Consider the following 25,226-nt stretch of genomic DNA (forward strand, 5'->3'; position numbering starts at 1 on the left):
TGGTGAATCTGAAGGAAAAACTCAGCAGAAAATCTGATAGTGTGTATGGGGCTTAACATCATGGGCACATGCTGAATCATTCACACCCTCTACCTCACTATTTGAAAACAAGAATCCTTCAGGCAAACTTAGATTGAGATAAGTCAGATGCATAAAAACCTTTTTCGCTAATTTAACATGGTGGTTTGTGTTACATAGGCTTGTAGCTGGCTGGAGTTTAGTTGTCATGAAGGTTGCTAGAGACAGTCTAATATTGTATTTTTTCTTCTGTCCTTTAGTTTACATGCAAGTTAAAATAAAATAAAAAATTGTATATTGTTTTCCAAAAATGAAAGTATCATTGTCTATAGGGATGAATACTCACTGCGCCTTTGTGAATTCCTTTGAACTCTTTCACAGATGTATGTAGCATTTTTCAGGTACCAGGAATAGTACTGAACGCATTGCCTAGAGATTCAGCAAACATCACAAATTTTTAACTATGAATACACCACACATTTTATGTAAAATTCTAACATTTCAAGGTAAAATTGAGCAGCAGATTTTGAGAGTTGGCTTCACATACCCAATCTGGTTAGGAGACAATTTAAAACTTTTAGGGCCATACACTATATAGACAAACTTTTGTGGACTGGCCATCAAACTCACTTAAATGCCCTCAAGTATGTGAACATTTCTTCATATTTTTGAGGTGTTGGTGTGTCCATTGAAGGATACTGTTAGTGGTATTGTATAAAAATACATTTTAGGCAACCAGTCTGGTGACAACAGTTTGGGGAAGGTCCTTTTCTGGTCCAGCATGACTGTGCCCTTATGCACATAGCTTGCTTCAAAAAGGCATGGTTTGATGAGTTTTGGTGTGGAGGAACTTCAGTAGGCTGCACTGAGCCCTGACCTCAACGCTGTTGAACACCTTTGGGATGAACTGAAACACGTATTGCACAAGTTCCCAAAACATGTGGCAGAAGAGTGGAAGGCTGCTTTATCCCTAAGGACTCCATAACAGAGTTTTGAAATGGAATGTCCAACAAACTTATATGATAGGTGTGATGGTCAGGTGTCCACAACACCACATAGTATATAGTAATATGTTAAAGCATAAATCCACGCTCAGATTTAACCTATTCAACCTGTCTTTGGTGCAGCTATAAAGTGTAGATGGCAAATGCCAGCCTATAAAAATAGGGATTTTAGGTGAAAGTCCTCATTGGACAGGTGTTGAACATGGAGCACATGTGGAGGCTCGGTACACAATACTATTTTTTTTTTTCAACCCAGTGGGCTGAACGAAAAAAACTGAAGAGCTCAGGAGGAACCACTGTACTAACAATCTGATGTAATACATCAATCTATCCCGCTGAGCTATTGTGTTCTGACAGGGACACCCCCCCCCCACGGAACACCCCAGTCAGCACTCTCGGATACCGATTGGCAGACCTTTTTTAGTCGGCTTTTGTCGGAGCAGCTGCAGTACACATGGGCCAATTGTTGGCCGGTTTCTATTGAACCGGCCAATGCTGCTCCACATTCGACCCATGTATACTAGGCTTAAGTGAGGTCTCCATAGAAGAATCAGTCATTGATAATCATTAGATTGTCAAGGATCTCCATGAGAGATTCTTTGGTGCTTCATAAAATAGTCAAAGATTTGTACAGGCAGCAACATTTTTTTTTTTTTTGCTCTTTTGTAACCCCAAAAGGCTGCTTCCTGAGGAGAATTGCCCATACCACTTTCCGGCTTAAAAAGAACCTACAGTATATAACTAGAAATATGAGAGCTGCCATTTTTGACCTGGTGTAAGTGTAAGGACCTGTGCTGACATTTTTGTCTCTTTTTCCACTACTCAGTGAGTAACTAACTAGCAGTCAAGTATTAGGACAACAGATATATGAGTATACAGCATGAGGGCACTGTCCAAACAAGCAAAAGTGTTTACTATTCTTTGGTTTGATAGCAAAAATTAGAAACTCAATGTAGATAAGTACCTCCTCTTCTTGTGTCTTGAATATTGCTCTTGACTAACACAAAGACATTGCTGGAAAAATCGACAGAGCTCCATGACGCAAGAGTTTACTTTTGGAAAGACAGCTGCAGAGGAAGGGGAGGTCACGGCTAACTTTGTCTGCCGACATCCTGGAAGAAACACAACTCACCAGCACCGGTACAAAATTGGTGGTTAGCGCATCGGACGAATTTAAAACAAGTCTACTATGGCAAAATGCTTACATAATCAATATCAGTCCTTGTCTGTGGGGTGGTTATATATCCATATGTTGGAGTTACCTCTTTCATAAAATACAGGTTTGAAAGACAGTGCACTATTGGGGATAATCGTGTCCATTGTCTATAAGCTAGAAAATGTCCTTGGTATTAAATTGCAAAAACTGGCACACAAAGTCCAATGAAATTAAAAAATAAAGGGAGATCATCATATTCACACCAGGAGAGCATTCAATACCACTTTTATGAAACTATATTAAGAAATATATGATCAGTAGTTATCAACATTTTTTGGAGATTATAATTGTAATACATGTCTGTTCAAGGATGATACAAAAATAACTATTTTTAGAAATAGGACTGTTCTTGAGAAATTCAGAAGAAAAGAAAGAAGGTATGACTATAGGTTGTTGTGACCAACAGGCCTAGGGAAAGGTATAATATGAATTTTGAAATATACACCATCAACATAATAACTTATTGTACACACTGGTTTTTAAGGAAACAAGGCCCCCTATTCTGCTTCTATTTGTCCAGTTTTTTTTTTTTTTCGGACGATTTCACAGTAAATACAAACTAAAAAAAAAAAAAATGAAACCTTCTATGACTAAAATGTTGGCACCTATAAACAGGCCTTTTTTTTCTCTGAAAATAGATGCGGGAACTCAACCATGACCCCCAAAATCCCCTTCTCCCCCCCCCACACACCCTCCATCAAATTGTGGGTGTGGTAAAATTTCACAATGGGTGGGTCTTAAAGAGCATTAAATACCAGGAGTGCAATACGAACAGAGGGCAGAGTTCGGAGGGGGTTTACACACAGAGTGCAGAGTTCAGGGTTGCGCTACGTGCAGAGTTCGGTGGTACACTACCTACATGGTGCAAAGTTCAGGGGTGAGCTACACAGAGTGCAGAGCTCAGCCTTCTTCCATAGCTGCTTACCTCTGCATCCCCCGTCCACATCTCACTTTCACCCCTCTTCAGCTCTGACCTCTGCATGCAATCCTGCCTCCTTAAAAGCTCCATCATCTTCCACATTTGAACAAAACAAAACAAAAAAAATGAACTATGCAGCCTTGCTTATTCAGTACAATTAACCACAAGTGGAGAATATATGTTGCTTCACCTGTGTTAACCTAGCCAATTGCTTACACCCAGAGCATTAGGCGTAATGATGGGTGTGTTCCTCTGAAATAACCACGCATATCAAAAAACAAAGAAAAGCAATTCATCAAGGAGAAACAGGCAATTTAGCAAAAGTATATAAATTTTATTAAGAATAATTCACTTTAACACCAATTAATCAAAAAAAAGTGGTTGAAGACCAAATACCATCACCAATAAAAATAGACAATGTTGTCTAAACACAGAGCACAGATGGCCACCACATGCATACAACACTTACACTCCTTATATCTAACTCAGACTGGAATAATGGTACATAAATACAGCTTAATGCAGTAAATGATAGTCCTTATGAGTAGATCAGTATGCAAATGAATAGCTGGTATAAGAAAAGTGATAGGTTGAGCTGTCCTGGGTAGTTCGCATCAACCATGAAGGTAATAGCATACAGGATTTTGGAAATGTCTGCTGACAAGTAAACCATTCAGGGCTACTAAAATGGGGTAATGGAGTTCACTGTGGATGAAATGGTGGAATATGTAACCGGAACGGTAGGGATGGTGTTCTGGGTGGAGAGCTGTAGAGTAATTGGAGATGGAAATATGCAGGAATAAATAGCTAGATCGGTCACAACATCAGTGCTAGGGGGAGAAATTAGCAAAGCAATATAGGATTAGATCTCATCCCTCTGTAGACACCGGGAATGTGTTAACGATCAAACGAAATTGCAGTGTCCCTGTCGCATCATCTCCAGACAGCTCAGCAGGAAAGCTTCCATCCACTTATGAGGTAGCAGGATAAGAAGGCATGTAGGACTGGGGAATACTGCTATAGCGCGGTGTGAAGCGTCCTCCAATGTCCAGTTCCCGAACTTGTTTGAATAAATCGCAATGCTATACTGGTGGAGTCCCCAGGGCTGGTGGGCCGAGTCTGTGCACATGCTACGCTGAGCGTGATGGCGTCATGCTAACGCGTTTCATCCATCAGACTGTTTATATAATTTATATACTTTTGCTAAATTGCCTGTTCCTCCTTGATTCTTTGTTTTTTTCATCTTCCACATTTCCAACTTTTGCAGCCGGCTCCAGAACCTCCCCTCATACTGTAGTTCGCCGTCTTTCTCACTTGCAGGGAGATCATCCAGTGGGGGTGTTGGCATCCGCACTGCACCCTGAACACCTGCATCTCCCTTTTCCCCATTATGCACTCAGTGGGAGCTGCTCAGGAGATCAGATCTGTGGGAGCCTTTGGGAGACAAGCTGTCACTTGTAAACACAGAAGACAAACTTCTGTGTTTACAAGCGATGGTGGTGAGCAGAGAGCAGAGGTTCTGAGCCAGAGGCGATGGAACTGTGTTCCACCAAGTTCCAGCTGAAAAAAAGTCCTGCCTATAAGTACCTACACATACATTCAGCCATTTTCAGTAGTGGGAAACACCAGGCACTCGTAATATCAAGACACTTCCTGGAATTGTTGAGAGCTAAGACACCTCTTCCTGCCTTCCATATCTTTCTCTGGTCAATAGGAAGGTGTCATAAGGGGGGGAAGCGCAAATCTTAAAGCATGATTGGCTGCAAAGGTGTTCGCAGCCAATTGCATTAGGGTGTGCACCCTAAAGCTCAACACACACGTGTGTCGACATATATATTGCGCCGGCAGGGAGATTATTTGAAGCCCGCTGTCAGCTGACGTCACAGAGCGGGTCCTGGCTGGGGCAAGATTGCGACAATAAAGTCAGGATCCACCCACAACCCTGGACCAGCACCTGGCTCAGCCTCTCAGCGAGCTGCTGAGAGCCTGAGCCAGCTGCCCCCCCCCCAATCCACAGCCCAGCACTTGAGTGAGCGCTGGTGGGGCAGAGCAGAGAGCAGTGACTGGCAGTCACCAGTTCCCTGCTCATGGAGCACTGAGAATCGAGTGATCCGCGGTCTTTGATCACTCGGTTCTCAGTCTTAGAGCCAGCGGGGCACAGATACAGTATCGGACTGATGCTGCATCCACCTAGGTAAGTATGCTTTTGAAAAAAATAAACAACTTCTCTTTTAAATTAACTAGAAACTGTCAACATTTACCTATTAGAGCTATCAGTTTTTTGGGGCTTTCAGGGCTCTCCAGAAGATGTTTGAAGGTATCTACAGGGACCTCTCAGCGTCAACATTTTAGCCTTATAACCATTTTAGCATTGGTTTTGAATTAATAATTCTCCCTAAGGAAGACATTAGATGCTGCCTGGCTGTGTTGCTGACCCCTGGTTTCAATATACTTTTCTTTGAGATTATTTGACAACTTGCTCCAATAACTCAAAAAGTATAGAAGCATAACAGACAAGCAAATAAAATTTTTGAAAATATGTCAGCAATTGTAGTTCTCTCAAGAAAAGCTTATTTTAAGTTCCCAAGCTTCCCTGCAGTTTCAACAAATTACAAAGAGGTAAGTGACAGATGCTCTAGCTCAGTGGCCTCCAAACTGTGGTCCTCAGATGCAGCCCTTTGCTTGCCTTAAGTGGCTCTTAGGACAATAATCCCCCTGCAGACACCAATGATGGGGCATTATTCCTCCAACTGATGCCAATGATGAGGTGCCATTTCTTTCCCTGAAACCAACGAAAGGGCACTTTTCTTCCCACTGACACCATCGCTGGGCACGTTTTGTCCCACTGACACCAACAATGGGGCACGATTCCTCCCACTAATACCAATGATGAGGCACCATTTATTCTGCTGACACCAATGACGGGGCGATTTATCTCACCAATACCAAAGATGGGGCACTATTCCTCCTCCTACTGACCACAGGTGCTATGTTATTTTCTTACTCCCACTGGCATCCAAGCTTGAGGCGTTGTTTTCTCCTACTGACACAGGGGCATTTTCTACTCCCATTAGCCACAGTCCGGCCCCCCTAAAGTCTGAAGGACAGTAATCTGGCCTTTTGTTTAGAAAGTTTGGAGACCCCTGTACTAGCTGTAAAAATGTTCTTAGCTGCTGTGTCAGAGTTGGTAGATTTGAACTTATCACCCAATTGTGTAGTACTGGTGATTACTTTAGCTTGATCTCTAAACATACAGTTCCCTTGCAGGCCCACCAAAATCTTGAACTACAATCAACATAACCCTGCAGGTCGCAAAGGCACACCCCTCAACCATGTCAAAGTAGAAATCCAACGGGAATGTCTGCTGTCCACCCAACAAACGACAATGCCCCGAAAAGGCAACCATTTTGAAAATACCACCAAATGCCGTACTAGATAAAAAAACAATTAATCAGCTGTTTTCCAAAATGTCATAAAGGGCTCACTAAACAAAAAAAAAATCCTACTATATAGAAATACTTCTTCATTAATTTTCACAGAACAGAAAACAAAACAAAAACAAAAATCATTGGATGAGATTAGGATCCTAAAATCCTTCGTATGCCTGAAACATTTGTTTTGGATAGAGAAAGGAAAAGTTATAACCCCTGTCAGACTTTTTCGCCATCTGTGTCCCATTGCCGAGATTTCCCTTCACTTCCTGTCCCATAGCCAAACAGGAAGTGAGAGGAAATCCCTGCAAATCAAGGGAATTCCTTGGGGACCCCCAGGTCACCAGAACTAGTGTCCCCATCGACAGATTTCCTATCTATTATTTTTCTGTGGACAATCCAAAATGTGGTATTTTTTTTTTTTACTTTTAATGATAATGGTAAACAGGACAAATAGAGAGGGTGAATCTCCTTAACAGGGGGCAATACAAACTTTTAATGATAATGGTAAACAGGACAAATAGAGAGGCTGAATCTCCTTAACAGGGGGCAATAAAAACTGACAGGGGTTCCAATACCTCTCTACTCTATCCAAAAACTAAAAAAAAAAGTTTTGCCTTTACTTATATACTTTAACTTAGATATTTGTCCAACTTTGTTACACCAAGTAATTTGTTGCAAATTCCTAATAACAAATATTGTCAAGGTATTGCCACCGCTCCAAGCCACCATTGGTGCAAATCCTATTGGGTGCCAGTCTGAGGAACCCGTCCTCATTCTATGAAGATGAACAAAGGGAGAAGCTCCACACCAATGACGTCACTTTGCTCAGTCAAATTGTATTCAACAATAAAAGCACCACAGTTCATCGCTGCCAGGGGAACGTCCCTCTCTGACATATTTGAGTCATAGAGAACCTTTTATAAAGGTGAATCATGTCAAAGAAGGGTGATCACCTGGCGACGATGAACTCTGTTGCTTTTATGGCTGAATAAAAATGAGCTGAGCAAAGTCGTTGGAGTGCAGCTTCTCCTTTACTGTCAAGACATTGTTGGTAAAAAGACAACTATCTCACAAAAAATATTTCTGCGTAGACATGACATTTAGAAAACAGATTTGTTTTGTACTCTAAAAGCTTAAAGCATAACTCTAGCCACAAATAAAAAGATAAAAACTAATAGCCCATAAACTACTTGCCCACTGGGCACTTAAACCCCCTTCCTCACCAGACCAGTGTTCAGTTTTCGGTGCTCTCACATTTTGAATGACAATTACTCAGTCATGCAACACGGTACCCTTATGAAAATGTTGTCCTTTTTTTCACACAAATAGAGCTTTCTTTTAGTGGTATTTAATCACCGCAGTTTTTTTTTTTTTTTTTCGATGTATTGCGATACCACATGTGTGAGACTTTTACACACCGTGGCCACATACAGAGGCCCAACATGCAGGGAGCACCATCAGGCATTCCAGGGACATAAAATCCACATATAATTTCCTGACTACCTCTTGCACTTTTGAAGGCCCTGAAACACCAGGACAATGGAAACGCCCAAAGAAATTACACCATTTTGGAAATAAAACACCCCAACGTATAATCTGTTAGGCATAATTAGTCTTTTGAACATGTCGTTTTTTTTCCACCAATTTTTTGGGAAAATATGGAAAGAAAATGAAAACACATTTTTTTTTACACAAAGTTGTCCATTTATACAATATTTCTAACACATAGCATGTACATACCACAAATTACACCCCAAAATAGATTCTCCTGAGTACGCGATACCACATGTGGGAGACTGAGACTTTTACACAGCCTGGCCACATACAGAGGCCCAACATGCAGGGAGCACCATCAGGTGTTCTAGGGGTATACATTTCAAATCTATATTGACTACCTATTACACTTTTGTGAGGCACTGTAGTGGCACTGATGGGCACTGTAGTGGCATGGATGTGGCATGGATGCGAACTGATGTGGCATGGATGAGTATGAATGAGGCATAAATGAGACATGAATGGGGATGGATGAGCCGTGGATGGGGTTGGCTGATGTGGATGGCTGAACCATGAATGTGGATGGAAGAGCCGTGGATGGGGTTGGCTGAGCCGTGGATGGGGATGGCTGAGCCGTGGATGGGGTTGGCTGAGCCATGAATGTGGATGGATGAGCTGTGGATGGAGATGGATGAGCCGTGGATGGAGATGGATGAGCATGAATGAGGATGGCTAAGTATGGCTGAGTATGGATGGGGATGGCTGAGCATGAATGAGGATGGCTGGGAATGGATGGCATGGATGGGATGGCTGAGCATGGATGGATGGATGAGTGCATGAATTGGCACAGAGCAGCGCTGTGGGCACTACAGATCCAGCCCACAGTGCTGCTGCAACCGATCTCTCCCCTCTCCTCTCACACTGTACCGATCGGTACAGAGAGGTGAAGAGCTAAGCCGGGCAAGTGATAAATGTCTGCTGTCATTGGCTATTTACTGTGATTCATGATGCGCCGGGTCTGGTCATGGATATTCCTGGGTGCGCGCCCCAGGGGGCACATGGGAGCGTGATTCTGGGAGGACGTCATAGCCCCCCTCGCAGGGTTATCGAGCCACGCTGTAACCATCTTTCGGCTATGGCGCGGTTGTTAATTGGTTAAAAGATAAATCAACAAAGTCAGCTTTTGCGGCAATATTCACCATCAATCCAGAGATGTTCATGTAATACTTTATTTTCTGTTGCTAAATGTCCTCAATCTGATGGCCAGCATTATTCAATACACTTCCTCTGAGCCCAGATCACGCTGTACCCACCCCCAGCCTGTGACTGGACAGTGAAAAGGGAAGCAGCACGATGACAAACTCCTCTATCTTTCTGTTATTCTGCTTTCTCCTCCTATCAGCATGCTTTTTGTTGGCACAAGAACGGATTGGTTTCTTATGCTGCTTCTTCCACTCACACTCTGACCCTGCTGTACAGGGACCTCAAGATGCTGATACCAGGTCACATTCAAGTACCTACACTGCTTGCATTTATAAGGTACATTTAATGATATATTAATGATTACAGAGCTGCATTAATGTTTATCTTTTATATCTGCATAGAGTGAAGCTTTACAAAAGGTATACAAAAAATGTACCATTATTTTAACCTCTTGGCTCTGGCGCTTCCTGTTCCTTTAAGAGGTTTAGGATTCCAGGAGATGAGGCAAGGTTTATGATCCTGTGATTGGCTGTCATGGCGGTCACGTGATCGGAAGTTCCCGATTGCAAGCAGCAATTGGGAGCTTTTCAGTAGCCGCCGGTAACTGTGCTGGGAGCAATTTTTGATTACACAGAATTCTATTAAAAATGAACTGCTATTAGCTCACGCAATATGAATCTACTTGATACGTGATTTGCATGAGACTCCACGGCTATATGTCCTTAGGCAAGAGTTATCACCTTATGCACCTGCACTGCTGTATGGCCTTTCATACATATCAGCATCCGAAGCCATTATTGCACTAAGTACGGCTACATTCAATCTACAACTACCAGCAGGGACATATACTCAATATCTACTTTCTAGCAGGAATAATCGCTCTATCCATTGTGACCAGGGACGTAAGGTGAGGTGAGTGGCTGGTGAGGCACTGGCTAGTATCAGAGCCAGATATACACAGGTTACATACACCGCGATTGTTAGAGAGAGAGCGATAATTCTAACACTAGACCTCGTCTGTAACTCTAAACATGTAACTTGTAAAAAAATTGAAATTGTCGCCTATGGAGATTTTTAAATACTGAAGTTTGGTGCCATTTCACAAGTGTGCGCAATTTTAAAGCGTGACATGTTACGTATCTATTTACTCAGTGTAACATCATCTTTCACATTATATAAAAAAATCAGGCTAAATTTCATACTTATTTGCTTTTAAAAAAAAAAAAAACACGTTTGAAAAATTGCTGCCCAAACACCCTGCAGCATAAAAAGTTGCAAAGACCACCATTTTTTTCCCTAGGGTGTCTGCTAAAAAAAATATATATATATAATGTTTGGGGGTTCTAGCGAAAAAAATGCTGATTTTTACATGTAGGAGAGAAGTGTTAGAATTGGCCTGGGTGGCAAGGGGTTAATTATCATGGGTAAGTAATATACAAATAATTAAGTGTTCTTGCATAGCAAGACCACTTACTGTTATCTCACATATATATTATTCTTTTTTTTTTTTTTTTCCTTGTCAAAAGAAGTTTATTGAGTATACAATGTTATAAAGATACATAAAGATACATAAAGTAAGTTTACAAGGATCTATAAAGTAAGCTCATTGTTTTACAGTAGGGTTTATATAGGTAAATATCATGAAATTTCAAATATTAAACATTGGGTTCACGTAAACCTAAATTAAAGATATATATCATTTCCTTAGTTACTTTTGTAGGTATTTAAATGATTTATACCTACTATACATATTGTTTACAAGTAGAGTGTATATAGGTCAAATAAATTCTGATAATGAGCTTTAATCATAAGGTGGAGAAAAGGAAAGAGAAAGAAGAAAAAGGGTTGAAAGGTAGAGGTATGGTCCACAAGGTTGTCCCGCTCGTCAGTTTATTATTCTTTTTAGTTCTCTTTGAAGCCTTAGAATGGGTGTCTCTGTAAGTCATTTAATCTGTTACCATGGCAACAGGACAGAGTCATTGAAATTTGACAGGAACTGTTGTTTTATCCAAGGATGCCAAAGTTTTTCAAATTTTGGAATTTGATTTTGATCGATGGCTACCATCTTAGCATGGGACATTGTATTATTCATTCTGTGAATTGTTTCTGCTAGTACCAATGTAGGAGATTTCCATGCCTTGGCCACTGTTTGTTTTGCAGCCGTTATTAGTTGGATCATAAGTTTGAATTGAGAGAGTGTTAACCATTCCGGTTTTAGATTAAGTAAAGTTAAATATGGATCTGGTTGTATTATTTTTTTAAATATTTTAGATGCAATCACGAAGACTTCCTTCCAGAAGGTTTGGATTACTGGGCACGTCCACCATATGTGTAAATATGTGCCTATTTCTGGGCATCCTCGAAAACAAAGAGCTGAGGTATTAGGTGAATATTTTGCCACTCTAGCGGGTACAAGGTACCAGCGAGTTAGGACTTTATAATTTGTCTCCAGTGCCAAGATGTTGGGTGAAGATGACTTAGATGTGAGCCATATATTAGACCAGTCCGTGTCTTCTAAAGTTCGTCCCAGGTCCTCCTCCCACCTCTGAACGTAAGAGGGTCTATTAAGATTTGCTACTCCATATAATTGATTATAAAGTGATGAGATTGTACCTTTAGCAAATGGATCTTTTGTACAGATTGATTCAAAAATGGATAATTGGGATAATGGTGTATCCCCCTTTAGGAATGGTGTATAGAAATTTTTGATTTGGAGATATCTAAATATCTCAGAGTTTGGTAGATCATATTTTTCTCTAAGCGATGGGAATGAAAGGAATGATTTAGATGCTATAAAGTCATTTAGTGTCTGAATGCCTGATGTTGTCCAAGCCTTAAAAGAATTTGGGTAGATCCATGCCGGATAAAAGGCCGGATTTCTGATAAAAGAAAGGAGAGGATTGTGTGGAGATTGTAACTGATATTTGGTTTTTAGTTTATCCCAGAGAGATAAGAAGTGTTTAGTTATGGGATTATGAATTTTAAAGCGGTCTTTAGGATCAAGCCATAATAAATTTGATATTAATAGAGGGTCATTTTCTGAAGCCTCTATAAATACCCATAATGGGATTTCCTGTTTTGCATGGTATTTGGACAGACTGGCCAAATGTGCTGCTCTGTAGTAGTTAGTAAAATTAGGGTATCCCAGGCCTCCTTTATTTTTGGGAAGATGTAGTGTGTGTATAGGTATACGTGCTTTAGAAGATCCCCATATAAACGAAGTTGCTCTTTTTTGTACTATTCTCAAAAAATAGGAAGGAATTGGAATAGGGAGGACTCTGAATAGATAAAGCAATTTGGGTAGAATAGTCATTTTGATTGCATTAATCTTCCCTATCCAGGATAAAGGAAGTTGCGACCATTGTTTTATTAGATTTGTGATCTGTCTTAATACAGGAGGATAATTGGTTGAGAATAAGTCAGAATGAGATGCTGTTAAATGAATTCCAAGATATGGGATTGATTTTTCTGCCCATGTGAATGGGAGTGCAGCCCTAGCCGGGATCAATTCCATGTTTGTGAGTGAAATATTAAGCACTAGGCATTTCTTAGGATTAATCATAAGGCCGGATAGGGCTGCAAATCCATCAAGAGCTGGTATTAAGTTAGGACCAGAGACCTGTGGTGATGATAGAAAAAGTAATATATCGTCTGCAAATATACATAATTTGTGTGTAATACCTCCTACTTCAATGCCAGTTATAGTTTGGTTTGTTCTGATGTATTGGGCCATGGGTTCGAGTATAAGGGCAAATAATAAGGGAGATAATGGGCAACCCTGTCGGGTACCTCTTTCGATATTAAAGGCTTCAGATTTGTATCCAGCATATTTTATATAGGCTTTGGGTTTATTATATAATGCTTTGATCCATGTTAAAAAGTGGGGTCCAAAACCCCACTTTTGTAATGAATATTGCATATATTGCCAGGATACTGTGTCAAATGCCCTCTTAATATCGAGAGATAGAAAACATAAAGGGATTTTCCGTTTTTTAGCAATATGTGCCAATAACACTGCCCTGCGTATATTATCGCCTGCCTGTCTATTTGGCATGAAGCCTACTTGATTTCTATGTATTAATTTTCCTATAATGCTATTGAGGCGTTTTGCTATTATTTTTGCTAATAATTTAATATCGAGGTTTAACAGAGAGATAGGCCGATAATTCACACAGGAAGTATCATCAGAAAGGGGTTTTGGGATCATACAAACAATTGCCATTAGTGTTTCTTGCCGAAAAGAATGTCCATCTAGAAGTTTGTTAAATGTTTCAGTGAGAATGGGAGAGAGTATTTCTGAGAATGTTTTATAGTATAAAGCCGAGTAGCCGTCTGGGCCTGGTCTTTTGTTAAGTTTTAGGTCTTTTATGGCGTTAGCAACTTCATCTATAGTTATAGGCTCATCCAAACTGCTTTTTTGATTCTGAGATAACTCAGGTAAGGTTATTTTTGAGAAGAAGGATTCAGCTTCTGTAGGATTAAATTCATTGTTTGTCTTGTATAAAGTTGCGAGATGTGAGTGAAATTTATGGACTATTTTAACTGGATTACAAGTGTAAACATTTTTTGATAATTTCAAACGTATTGGTTTGAAAGATTTGTTAGTTGAATTTAATGCCCGAGCCAAATATGTACCTGGTTTGTTTGTATTCATGTAGAAATTGTGTTTGGAGCGTTTGAGGGATTTATCAACTGACTCAGTGAGAAATAGATCGTATTCCAATCTAGATTTTTCCAGATGAGATTTTGTACTCTGAGATGGATTATCTTGAAATGATATGTAGGCTGTATTAAAATTGAGTTCTAGTTTTTTTGCTAGATTTTTGCGTTCCCGTTTAAATAGTGCCATTTGTCTTTGTATTGTACCACGCAAGACAGGCTTATGAGCTTCCCACAGTGTTATTGGGGGGATGTCTGTTGTATTATTAATTGATATGTATTCCTTTAAAGCTTGTTCAATGGCCATCTGATGTAGTGGGTGTTTGAGCATTATGTCCGGTAAGTACCACGTTGGGTCATGCGCTTTTGGTATGGCTGAGGCTATAGTAGTGTATACTGCATTATGGTCAGACCACGGAATCGGAATTATATCTGATGCAATCATTTCTGGTATCATTCCTATTGTTAGAAAAATATGATCTATTCTGGTGAAGGTTTGATGAGGGTGCGAGAAATAAGTGAATTTCTTTTTCATTGGGTTACTTTCTCTCCATGAATCTACCAAATTGTATTTGGAAAGAAGTTGAGAAAAAGGTAATCTAGAGGTTATTTTGGATGGTGTAAAAGGTGATTTATCTAGAAATGGGAGGAGGACCTGGTTCGAATCCCCACACATTATCACTGTTCCTATTTTGTGTGTATTAATCACTTGTAATATATGTGAGAGGAATGGTGTAGGTTGTTTGTTAGGAGCGTAGTAGGAAATCACCGTGATTGCTGTATCCATTATATAACCCATGAGTATCAGGTATCTACCTTCTGGGTCTTTAATTTCTGATGATAAGGTGAATGGTGTGGATCGGTGAAATGCAATTAGAGTTCCCCTTTGCTTGGTACAGGCAGAAGCCGTGTAAATTTGTTGATAAAAAGGAGAAATATATTTTGGAGTAGAATCTTTGGTGAAGTGTGTTTCTTGGAGGCATACTATGTGAGCCTTCTTGTTATGGAAAGTACGGAAGGCTTTGGTCCTTTTTTGAGGGACATTTATTCCCTGAACATTCAGGGAAAGTATATTCAGTGGTGCCATGGCAATAGATCAAATAGTTTTGAATTACTTTTTGTTATGCAGAGCTGACTGCGCAGATCAACCTGTGTGGACTGAAGAGATGAATAGATAGAAAAGAAACCAGTGAATTCTGGAGTAAAGAGTAAACAAAAAACATATGAGATTAGATGATACATTGTATAAATTATTTTTTGCAAGTAATCACAATTTACCCGTGAAAGAGAATAAATATCTCTCTCAGGGGAATAAGTGCCTTCGTCACACTCCCACATAATATGGTTGGGAGAATGAGGAGGGCTAATGGGGGTACACGGATCTTCCGCTTACAGGAGAGAAGTGCTATGTCAAAAGACATCAAAATGATGTTTCATTAATTGGAGTGCAGAATATAGTTTTTGTTGAAATTATTTATTCCAGGGTGGTTGTATATGGTTAGTCTTGCCCTAGGCTAAATAATTCAGTTAGAAAGGTACTGTTAATAACTTTGGTATTGATGAAGATAGTTTGAATTATTTTGGGATTTTAACCCTTTTAGAGTAAACAATTACATATTTTATTCATATGTAACTGTTTAGATATGTTAACTCATAAAATTGAGGTTGTATTGCTTCAGATTAGAATAAACAAAAACATAATTCTAGGAACTAGTTAGGTAATAATATATTTGTTTTAAGAAAAGAAAGAAAAAGCTTCCATTACTTCTGGATTATTGAACATATTTGTCCTAAAAAGTAATAAATCTATTGTTATTACCTGATAATATATAACTGAACAAGAATTTCCTTATTTCACTTATATATTCTAAGGCTATATGAATCAGAAGTAATAAGAAATATAACTGGAATGTAACATGATCCCACACAGTGTGTGACTATCAGAATGCAGTTACATTCAGTTATAAATATAGGTTTTTTATAGAGAACCATCTCTTAGTATAATAAATGAAGAGATATCAGGAATTAGGATGTCAGTCCATTGAATCTTCTTGGTCCATGGATGATGTGGCATAACGGCCTCTTTTGTGAGAATGATGATTCCCATTTTGTTCTGAAATTTTCTGGGTGCTGCCTGAAGGTGAAGATGATGCCATTCTTCTGCATGTGGGAGTGTTGCTGCTTGTGGGTTCTGTCAGATTTAATTTTAAAAGGGTTTGTTGTAGTTCATCTGCTGATCTGCTTCTGTAAATTGTACCTTGGTAGTTAAATCTGACTGAAAAGGGGAAGCCCCATTGATACATAATGTTGTGGCGTTGCAGTTCCATTAGTTGGGGTTTCATGGATCGTCTTTTAGTAATAGTAAGTTGGGATAGGTCAGCAAAAATTTGATAATTGTGTCCTTGAAAATTAAGTTCCTTTTTTTCTCTTGCAGCAATTAGTATTTGTTCTTTCGTTCTGTAATAATGAAATTTTGTGATTATATCACGTGGGGGTCCATCTTTCTTTTTGGCTGTGAGGGCTCTGTGTACTCTGTCCAGTTCTAAACGTTCAATAGGGATATCTGGCTTTAGTTCTTGTAATAGAGCAGTAATAGTAGATTGCAGGTCTGTCACAGTTTCAGGTATTCCCCTTATGCGCAAGTTTGAACGTCTGGCTCTATTTTCGTAATCTTCGAGCTTAGTTTGAAGTATTAAATTCTCTTTTTTTAATTGTTCCAATTCTGTTATATTTTCTTGGGTTGTAATTTCAATTTCATCCATTTTTATTTCTAAGGCTGCGGTGCGGTTTCCCAGCTCTCTTATTTCTTTGGTAAGGCTTTTTGTTATTTGGTCTGAGGTTTGTTTTAAAGCCTTATGAAGCATCTTTTCAAATTGTAATAATATTACTGGGGATACTGAGGAGGCTTGTGGAGAAGTTTGTGAGAGGATTTGTTCTGTATCTGACTCAAATGGAGAGTCTTGCTGTGACATTTTCTGTCTGTGAGAGCGCCCTGATGCTGTATCTTGTGAGGTGACTGGAGCTGCTTCAGCTGCAGTGAGTGCCTGTGAGCTCTTTGTGAGGTGATTTTTATTTCTGCCACGGTTTCCTCCCAGTACCATATTTCCTGCCCAAACTTTCACAGTTTGTTCCCTGGGGCAAAAAGGTTCAAATGGATACCTTTTGAGCCTGCAGGCTCCGCTTTGTCCTTCTCTTCTCTCCTCAGCGGTGTGGAGCTCTAACAATGCATGTCTGCTCTGCTAGGCTCCCTATATTTTTATTTTCACATATATATTATTAAGTGTTCTTGCATAGCAAGACCACTTACTGTTATCTCACATATATATTATTCTTATTATTATAGCCAAATTTACCACCCTAACTCCTCCCACAGTTTTTACACTACATAGACAAGTAATATACCGAAACGTGCGGATTGTTCCCGAATGGTGTGCTATTACTTTGTGGAACGTTTCGCCAAATGGTTCACGAAATATCGTCATTTTTGCGGCGAAATTGGTCCCATAGGAATGAATGGGGAAACTAGAGTGGGAGATGACAAAAGCTGAAAAATCAGAACATGATTTCTAAACTGCCGCCACTCCCTCATTTTCAAGCCCACCTACACAAATCTTATATCAAAACGTTCAGCTATCCCTGCTGCCACTAAACATGTCCACGGCTAAGCCATAGTCCTGATAGTTTTCACAATATGACCATTTGTTTGCAACTCACGCCGTCCATTGACATTCATTGAAACTACACTCTAGCCCCCTCCAAATTTGAAGGGCAATTTCTAAACGCTGACTGTGCCTTCATTTTTAATTTTTTACAGACATACTATACATCAAAATCTAGGTCTGGGTCTTGTGATTCTCACAATATAAAGATCTTCGCTGTAGGATGTATAGTTTTTAAAATACGGCCATTTGTTTAGAGGTCATTTCAGGAAATTTTAGCCATTAATCAGAGTGTACTGTTAGTGTTTGTTTTTGTTGCCATGGTTACCAAAGCTTCTGTTATACACAGGGGGGGAGGTGGCTGGAGCATCTCAGCTGATTACAGAGCCCGGGGGAGGGGACAGACACACCATGTACTGATTTATAATAGAGGAATATGATGGGGCAGTTTTGATGGAGTAATTCTGATGGGGCAGATTTGATGAAGCAGTATTTGGGAAGCATAAACAGGGCATGAGCGTTGCTAGGAAACAGTGGTTGTAAACACAAGATGCTGAGACACCCCAAATGCATGTGACTTCATCTGCTAGACTTGATAATGCTTGTAGACTCCTCCCACAGTTTTTACACTACAGAGACAAGTAATATACCGAAACGAGCGGATTGTTCCCGATTGGTGTGTTATTACTTTGTGGAACTTTTTTCGCCGAATGGTCCACGAAATGACGTTTTTGCAACGAAATTTTTCCCATAGGAATGAATGGCGAAATGTTCAAAACTAGAGTGGGAGGTGACAAAAGCTGACAACCCCCTGATTAGCCAAAACATTATGACCACCCCATGATCAGCCAAAACATTATGACCACCCCATGTAAAAAAAAAAAATATTTTTGAAAAAAAAAAAATTCATTTTTGAAAAAAAAAATATATTATTGAGAAAAAAAATATTTTTAAAAAAAAAAAAAAATATTTTTGAAAAAAAAAATTTATTTTAAAGAAAAAAAAAATTTTGAACCAAAAAAATTCATTTTTGAAAATAAAATTATTTTTGAAAAAAAAAAATCATTAAAAAAAAAATAATTTTTGAAAAAAAAAATCATTTTTGAAAAAAATGTTCAGCTCTTTCAGCTAATGATGGGACTTCAACTGTTTTAGTACTATTTATACTTTTTAAAATACTAAGCTTTTTAACACTTTTCACAGTTACTCCGCCCACTGCACCCAGTTACTCCGCCCACTCCAGTTGTAGAGGCAAGAACACTTTCACAATTTCCCCAGAAATTGTACCTTTTCTAGTTCTTATTATTATAGCCAAATTTACCACCCTAACTCCTCCCACAGTTTTTACACTACATAGACAAGTAATATACCGAAACGTGCGGATTGTTCCCGAATGGTGTGCTATTACTTTGTGGAACGTTTCGCCGAATGGTTCACGAAATATCGTCGTTTTTGCGGCGAAATTGGTCCCATAGGAATGAATGGGGAAACTAGAGTGGGAGATGACAAAAACTGGAAAATCAGAACATGATTTCTAAACTGCCGCCACTCCCTCATTTTCAAGCCCACCTACACAAATCTTATATCAAAACGTTCAGCTATCCCTGCTGCCACTAAACATGTCCACGGCTAAGCCATAGTCCTGATAGTTTTCACAATATGACCATTTGTTTGCAACTCACGCCGTCCATTGACATTCATTGAAACTACACTCTAGCCCCCTCCAAATTTGAAGGGCAATTTCTAAACTGCGACTGTGCCTTCATTTTTAATATTTCAGAGACATACTATACATCAAAATCTAGGTCTGGGTCTTGTGATTCTCACAATATAAAGATCTTCGCTGTACGATGTATAGTTTTTAAAATACGGCCATTTGTTTAGAGGTCATTTCAGGAAATTTTAGCCATTAATCAGAGTGTACTGTTAGTGTTTGTTTTGTTGCCATGGTTACCAAAGCTTCTGTTATACACAGGGGGGAAGGTGGCTGGAGCATCTCAGCTGATTACAGAGCCCGGGGGAGGGGACAGACACACCATGTACTGATTTATAATAGAGGAATATGATGGGGCAGTTTTGATGGGGTAATTCTGATGGGGCAGTTTTGATGAAGCAGTATTTGGGAAGCATAAACAGGGCATGAGCGTTGCTAGGAAACAGTGGTTGTAAACACAAGATGCTGAGACACTCCAAATGCATGTGACTTCATCTGCTAGACTTGATAATGCTTGTAGACTCCTCCCACAGTTTTCACACTACAGAGACAAATAATATACCGAAACGAGCGGATTGTTCCCGATTGGTGTGTTATTACTTTGTGGAATGTTTTGCCGAATGGTCCACGAAATGACGTTTTTGCGGCGAAATTGGTCCCATAGGAATGAATGGCGAAATGTTCAAAACTAGAGTGGGAAGTGACAAAAGCTGACAACCCCATGATCAGCCAAAACATTATGACCACCCCATGATCAGCCAAAACATTATGACCGCCCCATGTAAAAAAAAAAAAATATTTTTGAAAAAAAAAAAATATTTTTGAAAAAAGTAAAAAAATAATTTTTGAAAAAAAAAATCATTTTTGAAAAAAAAAAAAAAATTTTTGAAAAAAAAAATATTTTTGAAAAAAAAAAAATTATTTTTGAAAAAAAAAAATATTTTTGAAAAAAAAATTTCTTTTAAAAAAAAATTATTTTTGAAAAAAAAATATATTTGAAAAAAAAAATATTTTTGAAAAAAAAAATTATTTTTGAAAAAAAATTACTTTAAAAAAATAATAATTTCGAAAAAAAAATTATTTTTGAAATAAAAAAATTCATTTTTGAAAAAAAAAATTACCTTTGAAAAAAAAAATTACTTTTGAAAAAAAAATCATTTTTGAAGAAAAAAATTACTTTTGAAAAAAATGTTCAGCTCTTTCAGCGAATGATGGAACTTTTTTACTACTATTTATACTTTTTAAAATATCAAGCTTTTTAACACTTTTCACAGTTACTCAAGCCACTCCACCCCACCCAGTTACTCCGCCCACTCCAGTTGTAGAGGCAAGAACACTTTCACAATTTCCCCAGAAATTGTACCTTTTCTAGTTATTATATATTGTTTTTAAGGTAATTTATTATATTTTCAAAATCTGTACTCAAGCAGTGGCTTAACGGACAAATTACTGACGTTTGACGTTATAACTTCATACCAATAATTTCACAGTAAATAGATAAATAATAATTATTATCTTATAACATAGAGCATATAAATATATGATTTAGCTTGTACCTTTTCAGCAGCAGAAGATTTTCATTCTCCCTCTTAACTGTTTGAGGAAAAACATGAGATTGTGGGTAAATCTTATCCCCATAAACACATGTTTTGTCCTTCTAGTTAAGAGGGCTGGGCTGGAAGGGAGTATTTGTCTTTTAGACACATTCCCCCTTCTATGACACTGCAATGAGAGACGTGCCTCCACTGCAGCATTTTTATTGGACAGCTTGGAACAATTGTACTTTACCATTGGTCCAAGACTCCAAGCTGCCCATTGAGCTCAGTGACTCTGACAAGAAGTGAGGAGAGGCTCTGTGAGCTCATCCTCTCAGTCTGCTGCTAACAGAGTGTGCCGGCTTGTATTTAAACTGGCCGCTCTGTATGTAACTTCTGACAGGCTGCACAAGGAGCCCCATATCTTCGGAACCATAGGTCACAGAAACCCCACATTTTGACCAGTGCCCCTGTGACTCCAGGTCTCCGAGCTACGACCCTCTAAGTTCGATTTTTTTTTTTTTTATGTTCATGGCAGGTGAGTCTCTGCCTCACCTGCCTCCCCTAACTGCACGTCCTTGATTGTGACTCCACTGTGGTTCCAGTGCACTATAGAGACTTATTTAGACTGTGCTGTGCCACATCGAAATCTCTATAGAAATACGTCACCACCTACCTCACTGGATACATAAGTAGATGTCACAAGATACACTATTTGTCAGATGATCCATTGGGGATCTTCAATCACCCTGGGCAACCATCGCAATTGTTTTTATTATTGTTTTGTTTTGTGCTGTCTTATTTTTGGAAGGTTTTGGAATATACAGTGGGGACGGAAAGTATTCAGACCCCCTTAAATTTTTCACTCTTTGTTATATTGCAGCCATTTGCTAAAATCATTTAAGTTCATTTTTTTCCTTATTAATGTACACACAGCACCCCATATTGACAGAAAAACACAGAATTGTTGACATTTTTGCAGGTTTATTAAAAAAGAAAAACTGAAATATCACATGGTCCTAAGTATTCAGACCCTTTGCTCAGTATTTAGTAGAACCCCCTTTGATCTAATACAGCCATGAGTCTTTTGGGAAAGATGCAACAAGTTTTCCACACCTGGATTTGGGGATCCTCTGCCATTCCTCCTTGCAGATTCTCTCCAGTTCTGTCAGGTTGGATGGTAAACGTTGGTGGAAAGCCATTTTTAGGTCTCTTCAGAGATGCTCAATTGGGTTTAAGTCAGGGCTCTGGCTGGGCCATTCAAGAACAGTCAAGGAGTTGTTGTGAAGCCACTCCTTCGTTATTTTAGTTGTGTGCTTAGGGTCATTGTCTTGTTGGAAGGTAAACCATCGGCCCAGTCTGAGGTCCTGAGCACTCTGGAGAAGGTTTTCGTCCAGGATATCCCTGTACTTGGCCGCATTCATCTTTCCCTCGATTGCAACCAGTTGTCCTGTCCCTGCAGCTGAAAAACACCCCCACAGCATGATGCTGTCACCACCATGCTTCACTGTTGGGATTGTATTGGACAGGTGATGAGCAGTGCCTGGTTTTCTCCACACATGCCGCTTTGAATTAAGGCCAAAAAGTGCTATCTTGGTCTCATCAGCCTAAAGAATCTTATTTCTCACCATCTTGGAGTCCTTCAGGTGTTTTTTAGCAAACTCCATGTGGGCTTTCATGTGTCTTGCACTGAGGAGAGGCTTCCGTCGGGCCACTCTGCCAAAAATCCCTGACTGGTGGAGAGCCGCAGTGATGGTTGACTTTCTACAACTCTCTCCCATCTCCCGACTGCATCTCTGGAGCTCAGCCACAGTGATCTTTGGGTTCTTCTTTACCTCTCTCACCAAAGCACTTCTCCCCCGATAGCTCAGTTTGGCCGGACGGCCAGCTCTAGGAAGGGTTTTGGTCGTCTTCCATTTAAGGATTATGGAGGCCACTGTGCTCTTAGGAACCTTAAGTGCAGCAGAAATTTTTTTTGTAACCTTGGCCAGATCTGTGCCTTGCCATAATTCTGTCACTGAGCTCTTCAGGCAGTTTCTTTGACCTCATGATTCTCATTTGCTCTGACATGCACTGTGAGCTGTAAGGTCTTATATAGACAGGTGTATGGCTTTCCTAATCAAGTCCAATCAGTATAATCAAACACAGCTGGACTCAAATGAAGGTGTAGAACCATCTCAATGATGATCAGAAGAAATGGACAGCACCTGAGTTAAATATATGAGTGTCACAGCAAAGGGTCTGAATACTTAGGACCATGTGATATTTCAGTTTTTCTTTTTTAATAAATCCTGCAAAAATGTCAACAATTCTGTGTTTTTCTGTCAATATGGGGTGCTGTGTGTACATTAATGAGAAAAAAATGAACTTAAATGATTTTAGCAAATGGCTGCAATATAACAAAGAGTGAAAAATTTAAGGGGGTCTGAATACTTTCCGTCCCCACTGTACATATGGATGTTGTTCCATATAGTTTTTAATCCACTTTTCATTAAAACTTTTTTCATACTAAACTGCCTGCATATTTGCGTGCGGCTGGCGCCAAGGGGTTAGAATCTATTTCTTACACAGGTTGCATTTAACCCCTTCCTGTCCAGACCCGGCATCCTTTTAATAAGTTCCTTATACCTGAGGGTGATGGGAAGAACCAGCCGACCACTTGATTACTGTGATTGGCTGTTAATGTTTAATTGCATTTCACCGAAGCGGCTTGATTACAATGATGAGGCTTGCACTTTGATTGGCTGTCACAGTGGTCACATGATCGAGAGCCAGTGCCGATCCTTGGTAGAGATTGAGTGCTGTCTTGGACAGGGAGTGCACAGTCAACATGTCTTTAGCACGGAAATCTCTGCCGTCCATGGACACGTACCTGCCGAGTGTGGGCTTTAAAGCCCATCCTCTCTGCCGCTGCTCATATGAGTTACGTGAGCGGCAAGAGGTTAAAAGGCATTATGATAAATCCAAGAAACAAAATCTTTTCAAGAAATTTTCTTCCCTGGCTCTATGCATGAGCCACTTCGGGTTTCATACAATTCCAGTAATGTTGGAAGGTCATAAGGCGCTCATTGGGCTTGATTATGTCGCGTTGAAAGCTAACTTAAGTGTTTGATTCTGACAACTTAATATTGACTTGCAAACATATGGTGAAATTATACATCGGTCTTCGTCTGCTCAGAGGAACAAAGACTCGTCTATCTTCTGCTGCACACAAGAATCAAAGTTTCCTTTGTGTTGAGGAAAACAGAGCAGCTACATGACTAATTCAGCTCTTTCTTGTTAGTTTAATCATTTGTTCTACAAGCTTAGCTGGAAATTAGTTAAGAAGGAGATCAATTATCTGGGAATATTGTTTTTTTTTGCATTGAAATATTAATATTAATAACATTTCCCCTCCGCACCCAGGGCAATCTTCAGGTATTTGTTAAAAGGTCATGGTCAACATTAGTGTATTGTCAAGATTTTTCAATAAAGAACAAACGAAAAGGCCAGGTTGTATTAATCAGACAGTCATTCTGGTGAAAAGGCCAAACTGCGTTTTATCTTCTCCGCATGTCAAACATTTTGTGATATCACAAAAACACAATGAAAACACATTATTCCAATGAGTTGAGCATAGGTCTAATTTAAAATAGAATCATTTGGCTGCATGGGAGAAAATTGGACATGTTTATTAATTTGTACAGCGCAACCAATATCATGACCTCGCATGACGCCGAAGGCAATGGCTAAACTTTTCAGATACAGAAAGGAAGGAGGAAGATATAAGTATCCATATATTTATTTTATGCATTTATACACAGTACTTTACATAGCATTCAACACATATACACTTTGTCAAAAGTATTAGGACGCCTGCCTTTACATGCACATGAGCTTTAATGGCATCCCAGTCTTAGTCCGTAGGGTTCAATATTGAGTTGGCCCACCCTTTGCAGCTATAACAGCTTCAACTCTTCTGGGAAGGCTGTCCAGTACTCAAAGCAAGGTCCATAAAGACATGGATGAGCGAGTTTGGGGTGGAGGAACTTGACTGGCCTGCACAAAGTCCTAATCTCAACAGAACACCTTTGGGATGAATTAGAGTGGAGACTGCGAGCCAGGCCTTCTCATCCAACATCAGTGCCTGACCTCACAAATGCACTTCTGGAAGAATGGTCAAACATTCCCATAGACACACTCCTAAACCTTGTGGACAGCCTTCCCAGAAGAGTTGAAGCTGTTATAGCTGCAAAGAGTGGGCCAACCCAATATTAAACCCTACGGACTAATGCCCCATACACACGGTCTGATTTTCCGACGGAAAATGTGTGATAGAACCTTGTTGTTGGAAATTCCGACCATGTGTAGGCTCCATCACACATTTTCCAT

At 39.5% G+C, this 25,226-nt stretch overlaps 1 protein-coding gene across 1 annotated transcript in view; it reads right to left on the reverse strand.

Moving 5' to 3' along the window:
* Positions 1-344: 344 nt before the first annotated feature.
* HHLA1 (HHLA1 neighbor of OC90) overlaps positions 345-25,226 on the reverse strand; it is an 81,879-nt gene continuing 56,997 nt past the window's right edge. The window contains exons 10-11 of the mRNA XM_073632843.1: positions 1,987-2,134; positions 345-447 (exon numbers count right to left, since the gene is read on the reverse strand). Of these exons, the coding sequence (XP_073488944.1) occupies positions 345-447; positions 1,987-2,134 (251 nt within the window). The remainder of the gene's footprint in view (positions 448-1,986; positions 2,135-25,226) is intronic.

The sequence above is a fragment of the Aquarana catesbeiana genome, linkage group LG05, assembly GCF_042186555.1.
Source record: "Aquarana catesbeiana isolate 2022-GZ linkage group LG05, ASM4218655v1, whole genome shotgun sequence".
Lineage (NCBI taxonomy): Eukaryota > Metazoa > Chordata > Amphibia > Anura > Ranidae > Aquarana > Aquarana catesbeiana.